This window comes from Crassostrea angulata, chromosome 8 (genome assembly GCF_025612915.1).
Source record: "Crassostrea angulata isolate pt1a10 chromosome 8, ASM2561291v2, whole genome shotgun sequence".
Classification (NCBI taxonomy): Eukaryota; Metazoa; Mollusca; class Bivalvia; order Ostreida; family Ostreidae; genus Magallana; species Magallana angulata.
The window spans coordinates 29,975,557-30,001,102 of NC_069118.1; the positions used below are offsets into that span (position 1 = coordinate 29,975,557).

General features: G+C 31.9%; 1 protein-coding gene across 1 annotated transcript in view; it reads right to left on the reverse strand.

Annotated features, from left to right (window-relative positions):
- LOC128157927 (plexin-A4-like) overlaps nt 1-25,546 on the reverse strand; it is a 90,679-nt gene that overhangs the window by 3,326 nt on the left and 61,807 nt on the right. The window contains exons 18-35 of the mRNA XM_052820599.1: nt 19,209-19,287; nt 18,811-19,056; nt 17,965-18,123; nt 17,234-17,459; nt 16,780-16,934; nt 16,410-16,531; nt 16,167-16,226; nt 15,980-16,051; nt 15,422-15,488; nt 14,722-14,868; nt 9,085-9,238; nt 8,546-8,728; nt 7,630-7,739; nt 7,107-7,202; nt 5,910-6,064; nt 1,487-1,628; nt 1,060-1,200; nt 592-672 (exon numbers count right to left, since the gene is read on the reverse strand). Coding sequence (XP_052676559.1) covers nt 592-672; nt 1,060-1,200; nt 1,487-1,628; nt 5,910-6,064; nt 7,107-7,202; nt 7,630-7,739; nt 8,546-8,728; nt 9,085-9,238; nt 14,722-14,868; nt 15,422-15,488; nt 15,980-16,051; nt 16,167-16,226; nt 16,410-16,531; nt 16,780-16,934; nt 17,234-17,459; nt 17,965-18,123; nt 18,811-19,056; nt 19,209-19,287 — 2,395 coding nt within the window. The remainder of the gene's footprint in view (nt 1-591; nt 673-1,059; nt 1,201-1,486; nt 1,629-5,909; nt 6,065-7,106; nt 7,203-7,629; nt 7,740-8,545; nt 8,729-9,084; nt 9,239-14,721; nt 14,869-15,421; nt 15,489-15,979; nt 16,052-16,166; nt 16,227-16,409; nt 16,532-16,779; nt 16,935-17,233; nt 17,460-17,964; nt 18,124-18,810; nt 19,057-19,208; nt 19,288-25,546) is intronic.

A 25,546-nucleotide genomic window follows, 5' to 3' on the forward strand; every position in this document is an offset into this window, starting at 1 on the left:
CCGAGAAAACTACTGTCAACCGATGCGAATCGGATGTTGACAATGGAATTTAAGGGGTGTCAATTTCAACTGTTTCTCTCAAAAACAGGCACTATTTTAAACTAAATGTCTTTATTTTAAAGAAAACTTAACTGCTTTTATTTTTATTATTTGTTTGCATTATTTCCGATGCATATTATCTGAATTCTTTAGGAGTGACATGAATTCTACGCCGAGCTGTATGATTTATGCATACACGCTTTCTACACTTGTATGTGTTTGGCCCCATCTTGAATTCGCCCAGACATAATTGAAAATAGATACTCTTTCTAATCAAAAGTTATTTAAAAAAACTCATCAAGTCTTTAATCCACCCACTGAACTCAAGGGCGGAAATAAAATGGGGCAAATATTTCCCTGTTTACAATAAAATACATGTATGCGTTTTGTTGTAAAAGAAATCGTCAATGTGCGATCTATAATTGTGCAACCATTTGGAAATGTTCCCTTTCTACCCATTGGCAAGTTTTCTGACTAAACTCGACTTGAAAAGATGATATATACGTAGTGGATTCACTGCATTGTTTTGTATTTGAATTTAAAACATCTTACCTCTTCCACATACTGATTGACAAATCTATACAGTTTTACGAGAGCAGCAGACTTCGAGAACTTCAGATGCTCCTGTTGTAACTATAACAAACAACAGTAATTAATTTTTTTAAACTAAAAATAATAAATCACATGAATATCAAATTGCATATTCCATACTCTAATTATAATCTTCATACAGTTCATAATAGTCAGAAGAATCTTAAATTCCACTATAGGTGCATCTCGCAATTTTAAACAAAGATTAATTCTTCATAACCAATCTAGTAGCTTTAGAAAAGGAGGTACAAAATCTGTGGTTTAAATTATCGTCTGAAACAAAAGTTGGGAGGGGATAGTTTAAAGCATAGAAAATCCCAGCAAACCAGTTGTCGAGAGGTGTTATATACGAACTGACTATTGTGTTAAAAGATGCCATAACGTTTGTTTCCGAAAAGATTTTGTCCTTTAACATATAGTTAAACTCACCAAACTGAGGCGAGACATCTCACTCCAGAAATCAGCATCTGTTATAGCAGCTTTGTTGCCCAGGGCCTTGTAGAACTGTTCTGTCTTTTTCTGGTAGTGTGGAACTTCTTGGGCAAACAGAAGTTTTTGCAAGGATGAATCCTGGAAAGAAAAGCAAATGAATAGTTACACAATTCAAAACATAGTCGCTACAAAGATAATGTTTCGATTTCCAACTTTTAATTTCAGATGATTTACAAAATTTCATTGTTCACATTATCTTTGAATATCAAAGTTTAATTCAGTACATTTATATCAATAATCTTAGAAAACAGAAATTGCCATGTATAAAGCAATGCAACAATCTAAAGCATATGGACATAGAATTGATTGAATTAAAACTGAATGAACATAGTTTTTCCCCTATGAATAGAAACATTTGCCTGACCTTGCTGATCTTGGTGGAATGGAAGCAATCAATGAAGACCTGCTTAATCACATTAAGACATGGCTCCACGTGCCGGGCTTTCTGGATGTCAAACAGGAACTCAGGACGGACCAGAAGGGTGGCCCAAACCCTCATGGCGTAGCTAAGCAGGAAAACAAGTGAGTGTTACAAACTAATGCCCAGCTAGCAGTTGTCCATTTCTTTGCAACTTTTTCATGCATATGAACTTTAAAAATATTAGGTTCATTGGGGATATTAATATTAAGCATCTGCTGAATCAGAGTACAGACTTTTGAATAAATTCATATATTAAGTTATATTTGCACCTTGGAAAGGAAAACTCAGCAATTTCTGATCCATAATATAACTTCATTTTTTAAGAGTAATACAAAGTATTTGATTTACCATCTGGATAATACATCATACAATAATAGAATGGTTTTTGTAAAAGCAATTTCTTTAATATTAGTTCAAAACCTAGAGTGACAAAGCAAGATTGACCAACAAGATAGGTCGTTAATTTAATTTGGAGCAATTGATGGCCTAACAGTTTTGTTTTCTCCAAAACAAAAGAAGAGGAAACTGCTTCTTGCCAAGAGTTCAACATCTCTAAACATATCATGGTACAAAATGATAATGTCTGCAGAGATTAAACTTTAAATTTTGAAACAATTCCTATTCCTAGGCATTATTTTGACGTCAATTGATTTCACCTTTCATTTAATTCCTTCATTAATTAGAAGACATTACTAGTTCTATTGATCTGCATATAAGTTTATAACAATTCAACACATTAGACAAAAAATATATCACATTAATGTAAAGCTGATATAAACTAGAAAGGAAATGATAAAATAAATGAAGCATACATGTACAAGTGTATGATGCTTTAAAAAAATGCACAAAAATCTATTTGTAGATTTTCAATATCTGATTGCAGACATTAAGTTAATAGCAGCAGTTTTCAGTGAAGGCAATAAACTGCAATTACTTTGCTTGCATTTTGTACATGATCTTTTCCAGGTATCAAAAATTTGTAATTATTTTTTTAATTGTGCAGTTAAAAAAGTTTCTTATAGAACATTAGATAAAAACTCAATAAATGCCAAAGGAGCAAAAACTGCTGTTCATAAGAATAGAATGTTTGCAAAACTAGAGGACATTTTGGAGTTTTTTTACTTTGGTAGCTCTACTGGTATTAGGTTATAAGCTTTTTAATCCAGAACATAAGGGTGTGGTCTTTGAATTAGCTTCATGCAAGTGGAAAGGTGTAACTTAAATATATATATCATTCTGTGGCCAAGACACCAATGTAATTATAAAGTAGATACGATCTCGTTGCAAGCAACGAGTGGGTCTTCCGTTTGATTATGAATAAATGATATGGTTAAATCAAAATGTTAACATTTGGTACGAGTTACTATATCAACTTCCTTTTAAACTAATTTTTGGACCTACACTGCAATATTGAGATTTCCGGAAAAGGTCATTTTAAAACTGTAATATCTCTGCAATGCGTTGTCCAATTTTAAAACGATTTTTAGTTTTAGTTTTGTATTCAGAACAAAAATGTCTACAAAACGTATATGCTTGAAAAATCCAATTTTGGAATCATTTCCGGTGACGACCGGAGGTGACGGACGAACTGCTCATATTAAGATTTGATTAAGTTTAAAACACATTCTGATGAAAAGAAATCGTAAATTTTTTAATTTGAAAAATGTTTAAAACACGATTTTCTAAAAATACTGTTTGAGCGGACCGGAAGTGACAGACGATCATGATTTTACCTGATTGGCACTATAAATTCAAAAATGTTATTACTGAAAATTTCAATGTTCTATCTTTAATTGTATTATAAAAAAAGGGAGCACAAGATCACTTTTGAAAAAAAGAAAAACGAACATAACGGCCGACCGGAAGTGACGTCATCAGCAAATATGTTCGTGATAAAAGATCTTGATATTTTGTATTATTAAAAAAAAAGTCATAAAATCCGTTGTAGCATATTCGAGATATTTGAGTTTTAAGAAAAATGTTAAGAAAAAAAAGTATAATAAGTATAGTGAAAAATAGAGAAAAAGAAACCTAACAAAAACAATAGGGTCTTCCGTTGGAAACGGAAGACCCTAATAAAGATCCAAATACTGACAGACGGATTCTTTTTTATTAGTAATATATTCCATAACTGGTATAGTTAAATAAAGAGGGGGGTACAAGCTGTAATAGCTTATACCATCTGGCAGTAACAGTTCTCTCTATCAAATAATATTGGTGTTCAAACATAAATTTAATATAGGGCTATACTTATAGGAAGAGTAAGAATGTGAAGAGAAAAAATTTAAAAGCTTATAAAAAATAAACTACAGGTGTAAATACAAGTTTATATATATGTATAGTTAGAAGCAAAAGGCAAAGTTTAAACAATGCAGCAACATAAAGGGATAGTTAACATAGTCAGAATTATCTGTATAATAATTATATTTTTCTAAATAATGGATTAAGCAATGATGGGTACCACCCTATAAGAATAAGTTCCCAAATAAGTCAAATATAGTGCTTTGAAACAAAAACAAGAAAAAAACCATACACACAATAACTAAACTATACACAACTGAACAAAAATTTATATGGTTTGATTTAACAAGTAAACACTTTTCACAGGAAGAAATGAGAGAGAAGAGAGAGAGAGAGAGAGAGAGAGAGAGAGAGAGAGAGATTGCAGATCAGTGATTATGATGACGTTCATACTTCCCTTTAGATGCACAAATATTGCAATACAATCCAGTGTGTAATCAAAACATCCAGACAGGGGGAGGTAACAGAGACAGTGTTACCATGGCAACATCTACCACAGCAACTAATCACAGTGGTGGCATTCCATATTTGAATATATCAGAGAAATCTGACTACTAAGCCTAGCAGTGAAGCATGCTTTACAAACACAATGGTAGAGTGATACTGGTCACATTCACACTAGATAGTTCTTCATTCCAAGCCCCGTACCACATTCCAACATAACTTAATTCCCAAATAAACCACATTCTAACAATTTACTATCAATAAAAGGAATGAAAAATATTTAGAAAAAAATTAATATACCGTACTAAAACGTTACACTTTTTTTGATTTGTTTTTTACACACGGCAATTGCCATATCAATATTTTCAATGTTTTTTTTCTACAATGATAAGATTAGATGATAATTTCTATTAGAGATATTGTCTTAATTGTTAATCGTCTTTAAATTTGTTTTTCTTAAAAAATATGAAGAATGCATGCTTTATAAAAAAAAAAAAAAAAAAAAAAAAGACCACATGCTTTAAGTATTGATTCATAAAAAACATTGAATGCATAAACATGTTACAAAAAATTAGTAGTGAAATGAATAGTTAGAAGTTAGTCAGGAACTAAATTTCCATGTTAGTGCACTTAAACAATATCTTATGGAAAAAAATAATACTCATGCAACTGAAAACCAATCTTTGTGTAGAGTCTTGGCGGATACGTTCTTACCCTTAGTATGACATTTTACTCTATATAAATCTCATTTTGCGCGAGTAATTAATTCCGCGATTCTGCTGTTTTATATCAAATCGTGAGATTAAAAAATCAAAGGACAGATTTTTTGCCATAATTTTCAGTATTCCAAAACTGTCCAAAAAATAAATGCGAGATTTTAAATTCCATGAGTGTTGCCTCTCACGATTTCACACTGATATTAATTCCTCCCGTTTAATTAGGAATCTTTAGTATCAAAACTAAATTTAACTTATTTTGACTGGCATGTTTTGCTCACATATAAAATTGTAAATGTTACGAAATCTCCAAAATGTATCAAATTCTTCATAGTTGCTGCCTGGCATATATCCCAAAAATCCTATATCCTAAATAATCTTTTTACAAACTCTCTGGAATACTAGCGAAAAAAAACCCAAATAATCTAGCTGGTACTACATAAACAAAGCTTACAAAAATTGCAACAGGTACTAAGAAAATAATGAAATGAAAGATATACTTATGTGTTGTGAATACATCAAAATCTATAGAAGCTGAGGGGTAATTAACTGCATGGCATTTACAGGATATATTGGGAGAAAAAGACAAAGATCTTTGTTTTTTCTCTGACCTACAAGTAATCTATACAGGTTTTAGAGAAAGAAAAAATTTGTTGCATGAAAAGTCCAGTTAAAAATACACCCTACCAAAAAATCCTGCCTATATCATATTCATGATTTGTTTATTTTCCCTACAAATATCTTTAACATCTTGTTAGCCAAAACAATTTTATGCCATTTATTTTAAAAAAAGAAAAGAAAAGAAGAATGAATGAAAATTCATCGCTGTATTAGACCCACACAAAAATTTGTTAAGATCAACCATAACCATGCCCTGTTCTGAGAATTTTCTAGTGTTATTCTACCTTTCACTCTTCCAACAAAGTAAAGTGTCTGGTTCAACACTGTTCTTATTAGCCAGATTTTCCAATACGCCAAATAGGTAATGCACCACTAGAGGGACCGTCTCATGATTCAGCACGCTGTCAAAAACTTCCTTAATATTGTCCTGTAAAACTAGCTGAAAATCCCAAGCAGAATTAAAGCAATAAGTTAGATCAAAACATTTCTTGCGAAACCATTTGAAGAAAATTAATCAAAGCAACAGATTGAGAGTCAATTTTCATAGAGAAACTTGTTTTGGTAATTTTGGTGAAGCAGAAAACAGAAACAGACTTCTTCGTAATAATTTATTCAATTTGGACAGATTACTTGTCAAGTCTTTCAGAAGAATCTAATTTTTTATCATTATCATATTCCTGAAACATTTTTTGGGGGGAAACTGAGTTTGACTTTGATGGGCGGACTTTGATTAAGCCTCTGCAATATTTTAACATGGAATTTTTAAGATACACTGTACATGTATTAAAGAATTAACAATACTTGATATTTAATTTCAACTTAAATGAATGTTTTGACTAAAATTGACATGACCTCTAACTCTGACATTGAAGAAATGGCAAATTAAAAAGTTCATTGGAATATGAACTTGGTTGGTCACGTGATCAAATCCTGTGAAACCTGCAGGGCTTCTCAGAAGATTTGATCCATATGATACCAACTAAGTTCATAAAATGGTGAATATTTAAACATGCTATCTATTACTTATGTTTACATTTGAAAAAGGCAAATCATTTAGTAATTATAAAAAAAACCAACATGTTTTATGTTTACAATAATGCAACTGTCAAGCTACAAGCATGAGGGTAATCATTGTGACTTCATTGAAAAATTTACACAAAATTAAACGTTTTTTCTATTCTATAGGTTCATAAAAGGAAGCATATTTGCAAATGTAAATATTTTAATTTGACTACATTTGACAAAGAAGACACTATTATTAAAAGTGTTATGTCCCTTGGATTATATACCGTAAGTAAGAAAGAGTTTTGTAACCCTTTTTTTTTCAATGATTTTTGAAGTCCACAGTAAATGAACAAAAACATTATATTAAAAACATTTTCAGAAATGAATACAGATTTTTTTAGTTTGAGATTTTTTTTCTGAATGAATTGAGGAAGTTTTAGAGCCCGGATTTCCACCTTCCAAAGGAAGGTATCTACCTTGGTGTGCATAAGATTGGTGATGTGACTTGTCTTCCCGATGTCCTTGAGTTTGGAGGGCTTCTCATGAGAATCCTCTTCTTCAATATTTTTTACCTACACATCACAATGTAGAATGAAAATGCCTTCTTTAAGTGTCGATCTTAGTAAATACATATATCAACAATCAACACTTCTGATTGGTTAAAAAGGCATGCCAATTAATAAATAATATGGATAGTGTAAAGTTAAGGTTTTTTTCAGATGTTAAAAAAATGGACCAATACCATACATCCGGATTTTTTTTCGTGTGTCACAAAACTTGAAAATCTGATACATTTTTAATTTGCGTCAGTTATTTTTTGTGATTTAAAGAGTTTCTTATAGAAAATGATATGAGATATAATTTCTGCATATTCAATTATTTGTGTTAAAAGAGATCTTAAAAGAGAAAATTAAAGCATCGCGAAAATTACTGGATATACCGTATATCAACTGAGCTTTTTTTATTTTGAAAGTTAAATAATTTTGATGTTAATTTTACCAAATGCCATTGTCTGAGGTTTTCCAGACTTCCTGTCGAAGACACAGACTGAATCAGCTGGACATTGGGAGGAATGGTTATGTCAACATCAGAAGGGGATCGCTGGTTAACTGTCAAAGACAAAGAAAAAAATATCTACGTTACCAAAGTTAAACTTTTAATGACAATCAAAGTACCGGTACTCAAAGAACAGGCCTCAGGATCATGAAGGAATTTCTGACTTAAGACAAAATTTCAGTCAGCGATAAAATTTTTGTTTATAATAAAATGACGATCAAAATTTGTAATTAACAAATTTATATCAATCCAATTTTAGTAACATTTCCATTTTGTCAGTGTTTTCAATCTAGAGACATTAAGAGAGTATACAATTTTTGACTTAAGTCTAAGATTGCTTCATGATCCTGAGGTCTTATATCCAGGCTCAATTAATGTGCATTGAAAACATTGTCATGAAATGTCACATTGAGCCATTACTGGTGAATAAACTGAGTTTTGTGTAAATACCTATAAATATTGATATCATAAATATGATAAATCATTAAAGGGTCAGATATTTAACAGCCCAACTAAGATTGACTGTTGTTTATGTTCTGAAAACAAATTGCCGCAACAATTTGTACTTTCAGCTTGATAACAGGATTTCTAATCTTAGAAGTCAATGACCTAGGCTATTAATGTAAATGTATTCTGTCACTCAGCAACTTTACATTACAAACTTTAAGTAATTAGAATGTTACAAACAACAAGATTACCATGTGATGTTTTCATGCTTTACAATTTTGCTAAAATATTCACTGTTATGTTTTCAGTTGCAAATATTAAAATCTGATTATGTATACAGAAGTAAGAAAGAAACTGGTGCCCTGACCAGGATACTAAATAATTTTTTTATATACTCATATACATGTATTACCATAGGTATCATCTTCATCATCATGTTCAACATCAGGTGAGAACTTGTACAGCAGCGCCATGCGACTGTTATCTAGCACGTGATAGTGTTTGAGGGTATTGCGACGCACCATACCATCACCCCTCTCACTCGTTTGGTCAATATTGCTCAAGGTCAGACGACCACTTTTTCCAGCCATCCATTCTTGAAATGCAAAGATTTTGATTTTTCATAAAGAATTGCTTGATATATTTACATGTATAAAGTGAAACCATGTTATTTCATAATACATTGCAAAGAGTGATACAAATTTCTTTTTTCCACATGATCTTTCATTTTATCTGCATGTGGACAAATAATGTGAAATGATACATATTTATCTACAATTTAAAAAAAAAACACAACAATTTTTTTCAACTGTTACAAGTGCAGTAGTTTTTGACAAAGTGGCTCACATGTCAGTAATTCACAAAGCAAAATAACAAGAAATTCTGAATATTATGGATCATTTCTAAAAACAACCATTCTGCCCAGATTATTTTGAACAGATCTTTGCCTACCTAAGTCAACTTCGTCTGTGGAGGGCATTTCTGAAGCTGGTTTGTTCTTGTAGATTTGGTACAGACACTTGCTCTTGACTTGATTTATTGTGTCACAGTCCAGAACCTCACAGGTGTATAAGTTTCCATTGCCATTCAAGTCAATTTCAAGTTTCTGTTTCAAACACAAAAAAATGATATTCTACAAATAATTAACTCTTCAGCCTTATGTTCTAGCTTGCAGTAAAACACTGCAATAAATTTAAATATAAATAAACAATCATCTTTCTTTACACATTTGGTTATAAGGATACTTCACTATGTTCAATGAACTGAAAAAGAAAGTTACACCCTAAAATTGAACATAAATCTAACAAATAATTTTATTGCGGGTTGTAAAAGCTCTACCAAAAATAAGAAAATGAGAGGCAAAGATAGAAAAACAGACTGAATGATACTGTAAATTCCTATATTACTGGAGTACTTAATTCCACAATCCTGCTGTTTTGAGTGAAATCGCGAGAATATAAAATTTTGAACACAGAACTTTTATCCACATATCTTATAATTTTAAACTCTCAGAAAATAATGGGTAGATTTCAAAATCTGCGAAAGAAGCTTCTCACGATTTTACCCTGATATTAATTCCACATGTTTAATTAGGAATCTACAGTAAGCAAAACACAGTAAATGATGAACAAAATTTTTTTTATTATCATCATAACACAAAAATTTAAAATGATAAATAAGAAAATAAGAGATAGACAGAAAAAGACTTAGAGACAGAAACTAAAAGTAAGAGAGAAATCAAAGGCCTGAAGGGCCACTATGGCGTCGAGTTAAAGTTAATTTGAAGAATAAAAACCTAAATATTTTTTTTTAAAAGTCAAAATAATCTCCACTATTACAAAAATGCATATTTTTTTTTATTTGTGTTATTTATGGTTCTTCTTCATTGATCAATGTACACTTAGGTACGGTAGATTTATAAAAAAATCCTTAAAACAAAGTATGATTCTGTAACTCTTAGTAATGTGTGTACTTAACATGAGACCAACTTTTTTTTTTTTTTTGCTGGAGATTAATTTTATAAAAATTAAGTTAGACGGTCAGTTTAACAAAATGAAATTTGATATAGATTTTATGCAGTCAACTAAAATAATAGAAATATTAAAATTAAGTGTGATTTTTTTTTTATATTTTCAAAAATCATTCTGATTTGGTTATTGACCATTCATTTAGAAATTGGTATCAAATATACTTACTTTTTAAAAACAAATATAAAGACAAATGCATTAGTCAACTTTCCAAAAAAATAATTATGTTTTTCATCACATAACTAATTAATTCACAATTCATAACAAATTGACTCACATAATTTTTAAAAAGTTTTGAATGTTAATTAAAAATTTAAGTTTAGAAATATCTTAGGCTTAATTTTTTTTTTAGATTTTTTTCTCTCTATTCATATAGAATTAAATATTAAAATTATGATTGTGTTTAATTCTATATATTGTATATACTGCTGATAAACACTCTGTCTCTTATTATCAATTTGATTTAAAATTCATATGGGTCCAAATGACACGGTCCGAAAAGATCAGAGGTAGATAAAAGAAAGCACCCATTCACGTTGTTTACAAAGTGAAAGTAGTTCACAGGTTGGTTTAAAATAACTTTTGGTTGTAGATATACTTATCGCTCAATGTAGGAAGTTTTGTTTCTAAAAGATCAAACATTTGTGCATTGTCAATATTGGATATGCACCCCTGCGAATGTGTTCGGAATGTTTTCTTTATCGTTGCTAAGTATGTAATAAATCCAGAGGTGCTCGAATGAAAGTTCAGGAGACTTCACCGAGATTTGTTCAGTTCCTGTGAAATTTCGAGGGGAAGTATAAGTGTTCGGATAATATTCTCAAAATACGTAAGTACTGGTCGATTTTCATACCGTATTCTACTTTGATTTATGTTAAAACATCAACATCTTTTAAGATGTATGTCTTATTTCACCATCTAGCGGATTTTTGAATTAAACAATGATATTCAGAACAGAATTATCGTTCATGTTCAACCATGTGTAGAGTGGTTAATAATATAAACATAAGGTTGCTTATTAAAATTAGGCCTATGGCCATGTTTGATGCTTGTGGTGTGCAATACCAAAAACAAAATTAATGGGTGAATGTTTTGCATAAAAACTTAGTGTGTCAAGCCATTTTAAAGGAACATTCTGCATAAAATAGTACAGTCTGTTTCACTATTGACATTATTACTATATAGGTCAGGCGCGGATCGAAAGTTAATTCTTAGAGGGGATCTCTACTACGCATGTTAATTGTCGCAACACCAAAAAAAACTATTTTTTGTATTGTCTTGTTTATTTCTAGAACACATTTTATCCACCAATTAATAAAGATAAAGTTTAAAATCAATAAACCTCTAGAAATTATATTTGACTACAAATACCTGATTCTCCACAATAGACTATAAACATGAGGCACGATTTTTACTGCAAAACAGAAAGGGTCAAATAAAACCATGTGGTCTAAAATTTAAATGACAATAACATTCGCAGGGGTGATATGGATACAAAATAATCTGTTTTGCAGGCTGGTATATTTCATAACCAAAGTGAGTATGTAGGCCTAACAATCGCATGTGTCTCGGTGCAAGTGTATGCATCCGCTGAAACCCAGTCATATTGTTTACAATAAAATATGAACATTTTCAGAGACATCAACCATTTCGTATCTGCCAACTTGTTTTGTTGACGTACAGTTCTGCTCGATGAAGTATGTCATCTATTTTTCTTCAAACACTTAAGAAAACTTTGCACTCATTTGATTTGTTTGGCTCCTTAAAATTTGCAACTTCCGGACGTACGATCCCTAGATGGCTTTCGAGCTTTGCTCGACGCCATAAAAATAGAGACATACCGGTACATACAAACATAGGTAATCATAGATTACTAAGCTCACCAAGACGGAGCATCACCCTTATGGAACATCACCTTCATAAGACCACCTTTATCATTTTATATGAAAATCATACTTTATGATCTTGGATATTCATGGATTCTGTTTTGACAAAATATCGTATAACATCTGATAAATTTTTTTATGATAATCATATGTTCATATGTTAATCAATACAATGATTTAAAATTAAACATTGCATCATGTCATATTTCTAATATAATATATATCATATAATAAATAAAATACCGTAATAAACAATAATGAGATTTGATATTGTAACGTATGATATGACATTGTATTGTGTTATACCTTATTGTATTTGATCACATAATACAATATCATAAAATATAATACAACATAGTATCATATTACAATATCATATTACATAATACATCATAACACTGAAATATGATATCATATTGTATAATATAGAATGATATTGTATTGAATGACACTGAAACATACTTGATACATTATATGATATTATATCATATAATACAATATAATTTGATTCCAACATTGTATCTTATCAAATGATACAATATTATGTGATATGGTAAAATATTATAAAATACATTATTATATTATACATATTACATCATATGACACAATAAAATATATTACAATATCATATAATACAATTTCATGTGATATGATAATATATCATATAAACCAATATCATATCATACAATATCGTATGATACAATATTATATAATATTACAATATCATATAATACAATTTCATGTCATATAATTCTATATTACTGAAACCAATATCATATTATACAATATTGTATGATACAATATTATAGAATATACAATATTGTATCATAGGATACAATATAATTTTTTGCAATATCTTATGTAATTGTATCATGTGATAAAATAATAAATTAAAAATACAATATAATATTATACAATATTGTATCATAATATACAATACTATACATAACAATATCATGATACATAAGCATATCATAAAATATCAAAAAAATTGATACAATATCATATCGTATCGTATAACTTTTTATAATATAACATATGATATCATATTGTATCATATCAAACAATATTGTTTCATATCATACAATACTTTATCATAGGAATCATGTTATATCATTTATCAACAAACACATCTATCTATCTATCGTTTGAGTGAGGTAGGAGATTTCATAAGCATCCTTGATAATGGAGATCAGGCTCTGCTTCTGAAGCAACCTCTGCATTTAATTTATAATAAAGTTAAATCAACTATGCAAGCTATCATCTATAAAACATGTGACCTGTTCCAAAAAACTAAACCTCATCCAGCATCCGAAACCTATGGCTCAGATTCAGCATTCAAGCCCATCAGGTGCATTTGTATCATAAGACGCATCATCCATGCAATTTTGGTGAAGTTTGGACCAGTAATAACTAAGATGTCATCATCAGAGGGCACTAGCAATTAAAACCTTAACTTCCTCCAGCATCCGCAACCTATGGCTCAGATTCAGCATCCATGCCTGTCAGGTGCATCTGTTTCATAAGACACACCATCCATTCAAGTTTGGTGAAGTTAGGGCCAGTAATAACTAAGATTTATTTTTTAGCATCCTTGATAATGGAGATCAAGCTCTGCATCTGAAGCTACCTCTGCGATTCATTCATATTACAGTTAAATCAACTATGCAAGTTTGAAATAGTACAATCATCTATTAAACATGTGACCTGTTCCTAAGAACTTAACTTTATCCAGCATCCGAAACCAGACTATGCATTCAAGCCTGTCAGGTGCATCAGTATCATAAGACACACCATCCATGGAAGTCTGGTGAAGTAAGGACAAGTATAAATAAGATATCATCATCAGAGGGCACCTGTTTCAAAAACTTTATCTAACCAGCTCTTAAAACCTTAACCTCCTCCAGCATCCGAAACCTATTGCTCAGATTCAGCATTCAAGCTTGTCAGGTGCATCAGTATCATAAGACGCACCATCCATACAAGTTTGGTGAAGTTAGGACCAGTAGTAACTAAGATATAATCATCAGAGGGCACCTGCAACAAAAACTTAACCAGCTCTAAAAACCTTAACCTCTTCCAGCATCCGAAACCTATTGCTCAGATTCAGCATTCAAGCTTGTCAGGTGCATCAGTATCATAAGACGCATCATCCATACAAGTTTGGTGAAGTAAGGACCAGTAGTAACTTAGATATTGCTATCAATGGCCACCCGCAATAAAAACTTTAACCTGCTCCAAAAACCTTAACCTCCTCCAGCATCCGAAACCTATAGCTCAGATTCAGCACTCAAGCCTGTCTGGTGCATCAGTATCATAAGGCACACCACCCATGCAAGTTTGGTGAAGTACAGACCAGCAGTAACTAAGATACTGCTATCAAAGGGCACCTGCAACAAAAACTTTAACCTGGTCCAACAACCTTAACCTCCTCCAGCATCTGAAATTTAGGACCCAGATTCAGCATCCAAGTCTTTCAAGTCCATAAGTAGGTCCAGATGCATCATCCATGCAAGTTTGGTGAAGATAGGACAAGTAATAGCTTAGATACAGGACCTGCAACAAAAACTTTAACCAGGTCTGGACGCCGACGCCGACGCCGAGGGTATAGCATAAGCTCTCCTTGACTTCGTCTCGGTGAGCTAAAAACCCATATTTGATTCAATCAGACCCACCATAGTCAGACAGTCAATCTTCTCCCTCAGGAAGTTGTCCTCAGACAGGGTATTCTTGGCCTCCCCGGTCACCTCGTCCACGGGGCGTTTCTCCACCACCGTCTGGGTTGACTTGTACAACATAAACAGAGAGGAGCCACCTCCCTCCTGTTCAAAAAATTAATTTCAAATGATATAAATTTCTAACTTTTAAATTTTTCAAATAGTGTGGAATCATCATTGTTCATGGGGAAGCAATGTTCATGGCTTTCGTGGGTAACATTTGCCCATGAATTTACATCCCTACGAGTGTATTTACAAGCATTTGTTTAATATCTTATTTACGAAAAACAACTGCCAACGAGAAATTACATTCCACGAAACTCGAATAAAAAAGGTTTTACAGTAACTGGAAAAGAACATTTTAGATGTCAATCCTCATCTCCCTATCCGGCCTGTTTGAACAATAATTATCAATGTTCCCAGGAGCAACCCCCTTGGATGTTGATATCTTGCATTTAATAAATCTTTCTGACAATTGTGAACTTAACAAAAATTACAACAAACGTTTGGCACCTGTAATATTTAAATCTTGAATCATCGTTTCTTTTTAAATCATTTACTTTTTATTCTTATAAATCAGCAATATTTTCAGGTAATATTTATAAAAGTAATGCAAATATTGATGATGCTAAGGAATGACAAGTTTCTAGAGTGTTACCTTCAGATATGGATAGAGGGAAACAGAGAGCCAGTGGGATAGTAATCTCAGAGAAATGGACTCAAATCTGCAATAGATATAAACATAAACACTCGTTTGAGGAAGCTGGGTGATCAACAAATTGGCCATTAGATTTCCATTAAATTTATAAACATAATTTGTTAACTATATACACTATCATTTACTTTAAAAGAAAAAATCTGCACACATAAGCCCCAAGTTTGAATATTTTGTTATATCAATATAATATAATATAATATTCTGTTTGAGGGGATCAATATAATCTTGTAATGGTCACAACAATCTAGCCTTTTTTACTCATGTAATTCTCCACAACGTGTAATTTTATAATGTTGGCAATGTTGAACTCATTTCCCATTACACTGCAACTAACACACGGAATAAATATATTTTAAGGTACTTTTTAAAACTGCACTTGCCAAATAACCTAAATGTCAAAGGCACCAGATATTTTAATCAAGGGAATATGAATTTTGTACAAAGACAATGTAAGCATTTGACTACAGAACATTAGTCAATGATGAAGAAAGACAGTACCTGTTAAAGAGAGTTTTGTGTTGTTTTTTGTTGGCAGAATCCACCAGAGTTGATAACAAGCAGTTTACAATCCTGAAAGATAAATATATTTACATGAATACATGTACCTGTTCCTGTAGAGAACAAGTATCACCAATTAAGCAGAATGAAATTTTGTTTGAACAAATTGATAAAATAGATAACATACTCGAAGAAATCTCTCATCTTCCCCATCATAATTACACTGAAGTTGGCAGCAAATTGAGCCCTGGAGTGTGAAGAAAAATCAATTAGTTTCTATTGAAGCAATTTATAATCTGACATGAAAATATAACTAAAATTACTTACATACATAACAGGAGTTCTGTTAAAGGTCATTTTAGAAATCCATGTCAAGGTCAGATCTATTAACTTGTTGTTAGAAGCTTAAATAAAGGTTAGATAGACTCACTTGTCACTTAATGTGATCTTCCTCTGTTTTTCAAGGGTCCCAATAAGAGATTTAACAAAGTACTTGTTGGACATCAGTTTGTCAAACTGGTCCATAGCCTTTTCAGCATTCTTACTGGAAAACTGTTAAATAAAAATAAAATTTACTAATTAACATGCTCCAGATCTGATTCTAAATCAGGGACAAAGAAGTTTCACCCTAAGAAAGATTTAAGATCAATTTTCTCATTTTCAAATTTTATAACTAGGTGATACAAAGACAAATGCTTTTAGCATCTTTCATTGTTTGGTGTGGGGGATTTTAAATTAAAAATGAATAATAGGAATTATGCATGGGAAGCATGAAAGCAGAGGATCATATGAATACAGACCCCTGAGTGCTCCAACAGAGACGCAATGGTGGCAGCTTCCACCTCCTTTGGGAACAGGATGTATTGGGTGTAACTTTGGTACGAGTGATAGGGGATTCCTGTGGACACTAGGTCACGCTTTATGTCTGTAATATTCAGCTGCATCTCTGCAAACTCTGCAGGGGAAAAAAAACAAAACAATTAGTAACATGGAAACTTCGTTTTACTTCGGTAGACGTGTGGTAGATAAAATGACAACATGTCTCTAGATAGCAACCCAGCAATTTTTCAACACGCTTATACTGAAGTGCCAATGATGGGCAATTTTGCTTTGTTATAAGCGTATTTCGTTATATTTGTCAAGTTAATGTTTACAACATGTCACTGGTAATGAAAGTCACTTCATTATAAGCATCAATTCATTATAAGGGTATTTGCTTTTTCCATGTTTTACTTTACAGTGAAGATCACTAACCCTCTTGGTTGATCCTCATAGTATTCTGCTCCAATTCGTGCATCTCCGTCATGAACTTTTCAATTTTCCTCGCATTCCTTACACGATTTCTCCGCAGCATCAGAACGGCAAAGACCACAATGCCGATTAACAAGACAACAAGCACCACAATGATGATGATGGTGATTTGAGTTTCGGTCGCGTACTCCATTACTCCAACAATTTGGTTTGCGTTACCAACTTTTACCTAAACGCCAAATAAATTAAAAAATAACTATTAATAATATTCCATTACTCAAACAATTTTGTTTACGTTACCATCTTTTACCTAAACGCCAAATAAATTGAAAAATAACTATTAATGATATTCCATTACTCCAACAATTTTGTTTGCTTTACCAACTTTTACCTAAACGCCAAATAAATTGAAAAATAACTATTAATGATACTCCATTACTCCAACAATTTTGTTTGCGTTACCAACTTTTACCTAAAGGCCAAATAAATTGAAAAATAACTATTAATAATACTCCATTACTCCAAAAATTTTGTTTACATTACCAACTTTTACCTTAACACCAAATAAATTAAAAAAATAACTATTAATAATAGCCAAAACTCAATGTTCTTTAGTTTCTCAGGCATGTAAAAATTTCTAACATAATGCATCAGGAAGGATTTTATTTTTTCATTATCAAGATTAGGAAAGAAAAATTACAGTGAAATTAAAATTTGTTCAATTCTGAGCTTACCCTGATGAATAACTTTTCTTCATTGAACCTCGGTGATGGTTCTTTATTGGGGGGTCGACAAATTAGTTCTGTTTCATTTAAGCTAGTAATGGCGCATTCTCCAGAGCCGACAAGCACCTGATAATCCTGCTTCTTTGTTACAGTGGCTAAACCCTTACCCTACAAGAGGCAGCACAATCTGTTGACTCAAATACTGACTGGATCAAATATTCATGGAGACATTTGATAAAAATTAATGAAACTTGTTTCCAATTGCATATCATAAACAGAAGTAAAACAAACATTATTTTAAAGTACAATTTTTCTTTTCAGAATGAACAGGTCTATAAATCTCAGACAAAATATATCAGCATCCTTGTTTCAACTGAAAATTTAGGTAAAAATGGTATTCTATGACTTGATACTTCAAATGATTATTTATCGCAAATCTTACACGGGTGTATTCGCTGTGAGTGATAACTCAAAACAAGGCTACATCAGTCATAGCGAATACTTTCATGTAAGATTTGCGATAACATTCTCAAAAGGATTTAATAGAAAAAAAATGAAATTTGTGGAAAATTCATTATGAATATTAATATGACAACTGTACACAGGGAAATATTTGCCCCATTTTATTTTCACCCCTTCCACACTCATTGTCAGTGGCTTAATTTAAGAATGGGTGAATTCCAATGTCGCAAATCATCTCTCTTTAAACACAACTGTGTCTGGGAAAAATCAAGATGGGGCAAAAGTGTTTGCAAGTGTACAATGGGGAAAATTACATGGGGTTAAAATTATCCTGTATACAGTTTTTAACATTTCCTCAGCATTGAAAAAACAGCTGACACATTGAAACCTTACCACTAATGTGATTGATTCTTCAGCACTTGGATCAAAGTTGTATGTTGTATTACCATTGAAAGCTACAAACAGAGGGTCATCCACATACAATACACTAGAAGTGAATTTATGGAAAAATCCATCAAGGTAGATGACAATATTGGAGCTAGCAGCTCTCTTTTTCCGTCGCTTTTCGCTTTCTCTGTTTCTTGGATATTTGCATTCAAGTTTAGTTAGGGTGAGAATTCTGCATGTTGAGTCTCTTTCCTGTAAGATACAAAAAAAAAATTAATAATTTAGACGAATCAATTTTCAGCAATGAAATTGCCTTAGAGCAAAAATTCTATATAGTCACAGACCCGATAATTTACTTATGAAAACTGGCTCCCTAAAATACAACAATTCCACATCAATCTTACCTCACTGTCCTCAACTCCCACTGTTAGACTATCAATGGCAGTAAATCCTTCACCAATCACATTGAAATTTGTTCCTCCACTAAGAAAAAAAAATTAATTTACATTTTACTCATAAATTCAAATTTTGTTTCTCTACATGACTGAGAAAAAATTTGATTATGGGTACACTTTTCAGAAAGACTATATTTAATAAGGTCTTGCATCTTTCCTGATCATATGCAGAAATTTTAAATAAATCTAATAAAAATGTCAGAGCAATCTTGAAGTTTGATAACTTCATCCACTTCTCATGCTTAATATAATGAAGTCACTGAAATGGGCCATTTCCTGCTTTTCTCAACAACCAAAAAAACGTGAAAAAATAATCCTCAAATTTTCTTCAAATTCAATAGCTAGTAGAAGGTAGTGAGCAACATGTTGCTCTGGAACCATTTTCTCATACATTTTGCATATCGTAGTGAAAAATGGTGTTAGAACAAGCTTGTGCCCAATGTTTGTTTTCAAAAAACTGATAGGTTATACCAAATTTTTATTACTAATTAAACAGATCATTTTAAAAATTTGTAAAATAACCGATTATTATACATGTATTATATCATTATATCTTTACTGTTTGTTCCTTGCAACATCAGGGTTTAATGCAACGTTAACCAGAAAACATTAAAATGGCAGCATCACGTGATTTGTATCTTAATTGATGAAGAATCATTAGGGTCTTCCGTCTTCAGCGGAAGACCCTACTATTATTCTATTGTTTCTTTTTCACTTTTTAAGGTCTTCCGTTTCCAACGGAAGACCTTATTGTTATTGCTTTGTTTCTTTTTCCCTTTTATTAGGGTTTTCCGTTTTCAACGGAAAACCCTTCTGTTATTCTACGGTTTCTTTTTCTTTATTATTAGGGTCTTCCGTTTCCAACGGAAGACCCTCTTGTTATTCTTCGGTTTCTTTTTATTATTATTTTTTTTCTTTTTCTTTTTTTTCTGACTCCTTTTCGGCTTTATAACTCAAAAAGTTTTCAACTTATTTAAAGGAAACTTTCAGGGATTATGTGAAATTATAATGCCTCAAAGATTTTAAAGTTTCCATAACAACGTCACTTCCGTTTTGACGTTACGTCATTTTTAAACTTTAAAAAAAGTCATTCTGTCCCCAACATTTCTCAAAAACGCTTTAAGATAGAGTCTTGAAATTTTCTGTGGTTATGAATTTGGCAATTTACATGTGCAATAAGGCTGGAAATAGAAATCCGTCACTTCCGGTGGAATCCGGAAGTAAAACAAATTTTTCGAAAAAATGAATTTTCTGATCAAATCAAAAATGAATATGTGTTTTATAGAGCTTATCAAGCTGAATCTAACACTGAAATCCGTTTTAAAATCGGACAATGCATTAAAGAGATATCGGGGTTTTAAAATTGATTTTTCCGGAAATTTTGTTTCCGCGTCCTTGGTTTAAAAAATAGCTTAATGTTCAAAGTAAAATTAACTCGTACCAAAAATAATTGTTAAGTCGTACTTGAACACATTCGGATTTTTTTTGTTTAGTCGTTCTTGAAATCGGGAAGGGTTTTGTTAAATCGTACTTAAAATCATTCGGTATTTGTTAAGTCGTACAAGGAATAATTCGATTTTTCATCTTTTTATTTTAGTTACTCTTGTTATTGGTTCAAGAGCTCTGCTTCTTACAGGAACTTCCAGCTTTACTTCCGACATTAACGAAAGACCCACTCGTTGCTTTGCAACGAGCTTTGCTCTAGTTATACTTTTTTTTCTTTTTCTGACTTTTTTGGATCGTTTTTTCTCAAAAACTATTCAACCGATTTACACCAAACTTTTAGGAGTTATAAAGCATCAATGTCGCTACAAATTATTAAAATTTCAAATGATTACGTCACTTCCGGTTTCAGATATGGACGATTTTGTAAATTTTTAAGGGTCATTTTGTCCACGCATCTCCTCTGAAACTAATCATGATAAAACCTTGAAATTTGCAGGGATTGTAGATGAATGTCTGTAGATTTCCCTCCATGCTTCAAATTGCGAAAAATGCGCAAGGCCTAGAAGCTCGCCTGAACCTGAAAATTAGCACCAAATTTTTTCACAACATTTTCGCACATTTTCCGGAATATCTTTTGACGTATAAATATTTTGTTAAAACATGTAATGCAAAAGCTGTTTCAATTTGAACGGGCTTTCATTTGATATCAAGAAAAAGGGGCTGGCCCCTCAAATTAGGGGCCAAGAGGGCTCTAAAGTCTATTTGCAATAATTTTTTAGTGAACAATAATTTGTTACCAATTATAGAAGCAAAAATGTTCATTGTACAGCTGTTTATCTATACAGTCCCATACGTAAGTCATATATTGCGTAGTTAGGGGTTTCAAGGGGCCAGAAGTTCAAATCTTTGATGATTAATATCTGAAAAAGGAGAAATATTTTAAAAAGCAATGTAGAACAAAAGTTGTTCAAAATAATGTTTTGTACAATATGCTACCTTAATGTTTTTGTTTATGACCCCATTTAGGAGTTAAAGGGTCGGCCCCTTAAACACATTTGTACAGATATCTCAAGAACGGTAAACATTTTGTGAACACTTATTAAACAAAATATGTTTATATTTACAAGACCTTTCATTTGAGGTCAAGAAAAAGGGGCTGGTCCCTCAAATTAGGGGCCAAGAGGGCTCTAATGTCTTCTTACAATACCTCTTTACTGAACAATATTTTGTTATTAATTATAGAAGCAAACATGTTCATTGTACAGCTGTTCATCTATACATTACCATACCTAAGTCATATATTACGTAACTAGGGGTTTCAAGGGGCCAGAACTCAAAACTCTGATCATTTATATCTGAAAAAGGAGAAATATTTTTTAAAGCAATGTAGAACAAAAGTTCTTCACAATAATGTTTTGAACAATATGATACCAAAAATTTTGTTGTTAGTAGCCCCGGTAAGGGGTTAAAGGGTCGGCCCCTAAAACGCATTTGTACATATATCTTGAGAACGGTTTAAAATTCATGAACACTTGTAGAACAAAATATTTTTATATTAGCGAGACCTTTTATTTGATATTAAGAAAAAGGGGCTGGCCCCTCAAATTAGGGGCCAGAAGGTCTGCTAAGTCATTTCATAATAACTCTTTTCTGACCAATAATTTGATATTAATCATAAAGTAGCAAAGAAGCTATTATTAAGTTTAATTTAAAACCAAAACCCGTTTTTAAGTCGGACGATGCATTACAGAGATATCGGGGTTTAAAAATTGATTTTTCCGGAAATTTTTATTCCGCGTCCTTGGTTTAAAAAATAGCGTTATGTTTAAAGTAAAACTAACTCGTACCAAAAATAATTATTAAGTCGTACTTGAACACATTCGGATTTTTTTTGTTAAGTCGTTCTTGAAATCAAAAAGGTTTTAATTAAGTCGTACTTAAAATCATTCGGATTTTGTTATGTCGTACCAGGAATAATTCAATTTTTTTCATCTTTTTATTTTAGTTACTCTTATTATTGGTTTAAGAGGTCTGCTTCTTACAGGAACTACCAGCTTTACTTCCGACATTAACGGAAGACCCACTCGTTGCTTTGCAACGAGCTTTGCTCTAGTTTTTTTTTTTTTCTTACGCTTTTTTGTACAAGCGATTTTTTGAAAACGACTTCACCGATTTTCGTGAAAATTTCAGATCTTGTAGATATTGATAAAAACCTTATATATAATTTTTTATTTTAATGACGTCATTTCCGTTCGGGAGATATTGACGTTTTAGTGATTTTTAGAGGGCCATTTTGTCCTGCTATCTCCTCCTAAACGAAAAAAGATATTGAATTTAAATTTTCAGGGATTGTAGACAAAAGATTGTAGTTGTGTTTAAAGGCATTTGTGGTTGTCTGGCTTCAAAGGCGTCGAAGCTCGCCTGGGCCCGAAAATCGAGTTTAAAAAAACGACGTAATTTTTAATGGTTTTCGTTCTTTATCTCCTTTCCTGAAAATATTTTACCATAACATATAGAGCAAATAAAATTTATATTTACAGGATCTTCCGTTTGATAACAAGAAAAAGGGGCTGGTCCCTTAAATAAGGGGCCAAAAGGGCTCTAAAGTCTTTCTCCTATGGCACTTTACTGAGAAATATTTTGTAATATGTTTAAGAAGCAAAAATGTTCATTATTTACTAATAAAACTATACATTATAAATTTTTTATTATGCGTTACGTAATTAGGGGTTTTAAGGGGCCAAAAATCCAAAACTTCGATCGAATATATCTCAAAAAGGACAAATATTTTTAAAAGCAATATAGAATAAAAGATGCTTAGAATGATGTTTTAAACAATATTCAATCACAAAAATTTTCGTTATCTGGCCCCAATAAGGAGATGAGGGGTCGGCCCCTTAAATATCATATCCCAGATAGCTCAAAAACGGCAAAGAATTTCTAAACACTTGTTGTACAAAATATGTTTAATATCAAAAGAACTTTCGTATGATGCCAAGAAAAAGGGGCTGGCCCTTCAATTTAGGGGCCAAAAGGGCTCTAAAGTCTGTCTTCCATAGCACTTTACTGAGAAATATTTTGTCATATGTTTAAGAAGCAAAAATGTTCATCTTTTACTAATTAAACTATACATTATAAAAATGTTATTATGCGTTACGTAATTAAGGGTTTTAAGGGGCCAAAAGTCCAAAACTTCGATCGAATATATCTCAAAAAGGACAAATATTTTAAAAAGCAATATAGAATAAAAGATGTTTAGAATGATGTTTTAAACAATATTCAATCATAAAATTTTCGTTATCTGGCCCCAATAAGGAGATTAGGGGTCGGTCCCTAAAACGTCATATCCCAGATAGCTCAAAAACAGCAAAGAATTTCTAAACACTTGTTGAACAAAATATGTTTAATATCAAAAGAACTTTCGTATGATGCCAAGAAAAAGGGGCTGGTCCTTCAATTTAGGGACCAAAAGGGCTCTAAAGTCTTTCTTCCATAGCACTTTACTGAAAAATGTTTTGTTATATGTTTAGGAAGCAAAAATGTTCATCTCACATTTATTTAACAACATATTATAATTATTTTATCATGTGTTCCGTATTAAGGGGTTTTAATGGGTTTAAAGGGGCCAGAAGTACCAAACTTTGATAACATACCTCAAACAGAACAAATATTTTTAAAAAAATTATTTTGAAAATCAATATAGAATAAAATGCTGAGAATGATGTTCCTAATAAAATTCAACCATCAATTTTTTTTTGTTGCCCCAATAAGGAGATAAAGGGTCAAATATCATAGTCAAGGTCATATAACCTTCAAAATATCGCACGGAAGACCTCCTCGTTGCTCGCAACGAGATCGTGTCTAGTCTTATTATTCTTTTTATTCTTTTTTTGTCTTACAAATTTTGTGCAGGCGATATCTCGAAGATGGCTCATTCGATTTTCTTCAAATTTTAAGGGATGATGTGTCGGCATCTGAAGTTTGTACCGCCGTTTCGATTTCTTGATAATCACTTCCGGTCGGAAGTTATCGTCCGTTTACGATTTTTAAAAGTCAATTTTGTCGGCTAGAGATCTAAAAACGAATAAAGATATAGGGCTGAAATTTTCAGTGAAGATAGACATCACTTTTACCTGTTGCAACATGGTCATAAAAACGTCCGCCGTCACTTCCGGTCGTCACCGGAAGGAAATATAAAAAATCGATTTTTTCAACTTTTTGCTTTTAATATATTTTTCTAATGGGTTGATAGAGACTCTTTTACTGAATCAGAATATGTAATTTGTTTTGAAATCGATTGATGTGTTCCCGAGATATTAGGTATCAAAGTCCTGAAGCGAGAGTCTGAGTAGCTAGGTCGTTAGAGTCGTGGACATGTGCCCAGGCGACCCGGGTTCAAACTTCAGGTGCCGAAAATTTTTTTCTTAATTTTTTTTGCGTTGATTAACAATTTAGTCTTAAAAGTGAAGGATTTTATCTCATTTATTCAAAAATCGGACGGAAGACCCATTCGTTGCTCGCAACGAGAACGATCTAGTTTTATTTCTATTTTTATTTGAGAAAAATAACCAGGGTAAACCCTAAATTAAGGCATGTTTACGAGGGTGACAATTCTTCAGTACTAAACATTTGCTCTTTTATGTTAAATTTTTTCACCTCTTCCCAGGCATTCACTACAGCCCCAATCCCAATTTTTAGGTAATTGTTTATAAAATTATGCTAAATGCTTAATGTCGTGTAACCAAATCTATTACGCCACTAGATGCTTAGTCAAAGCGCTATCTTTGATGAATCAGAGGATTAAGAGTACTGAAAGCTGGACCTTAGTATATCACATTGTT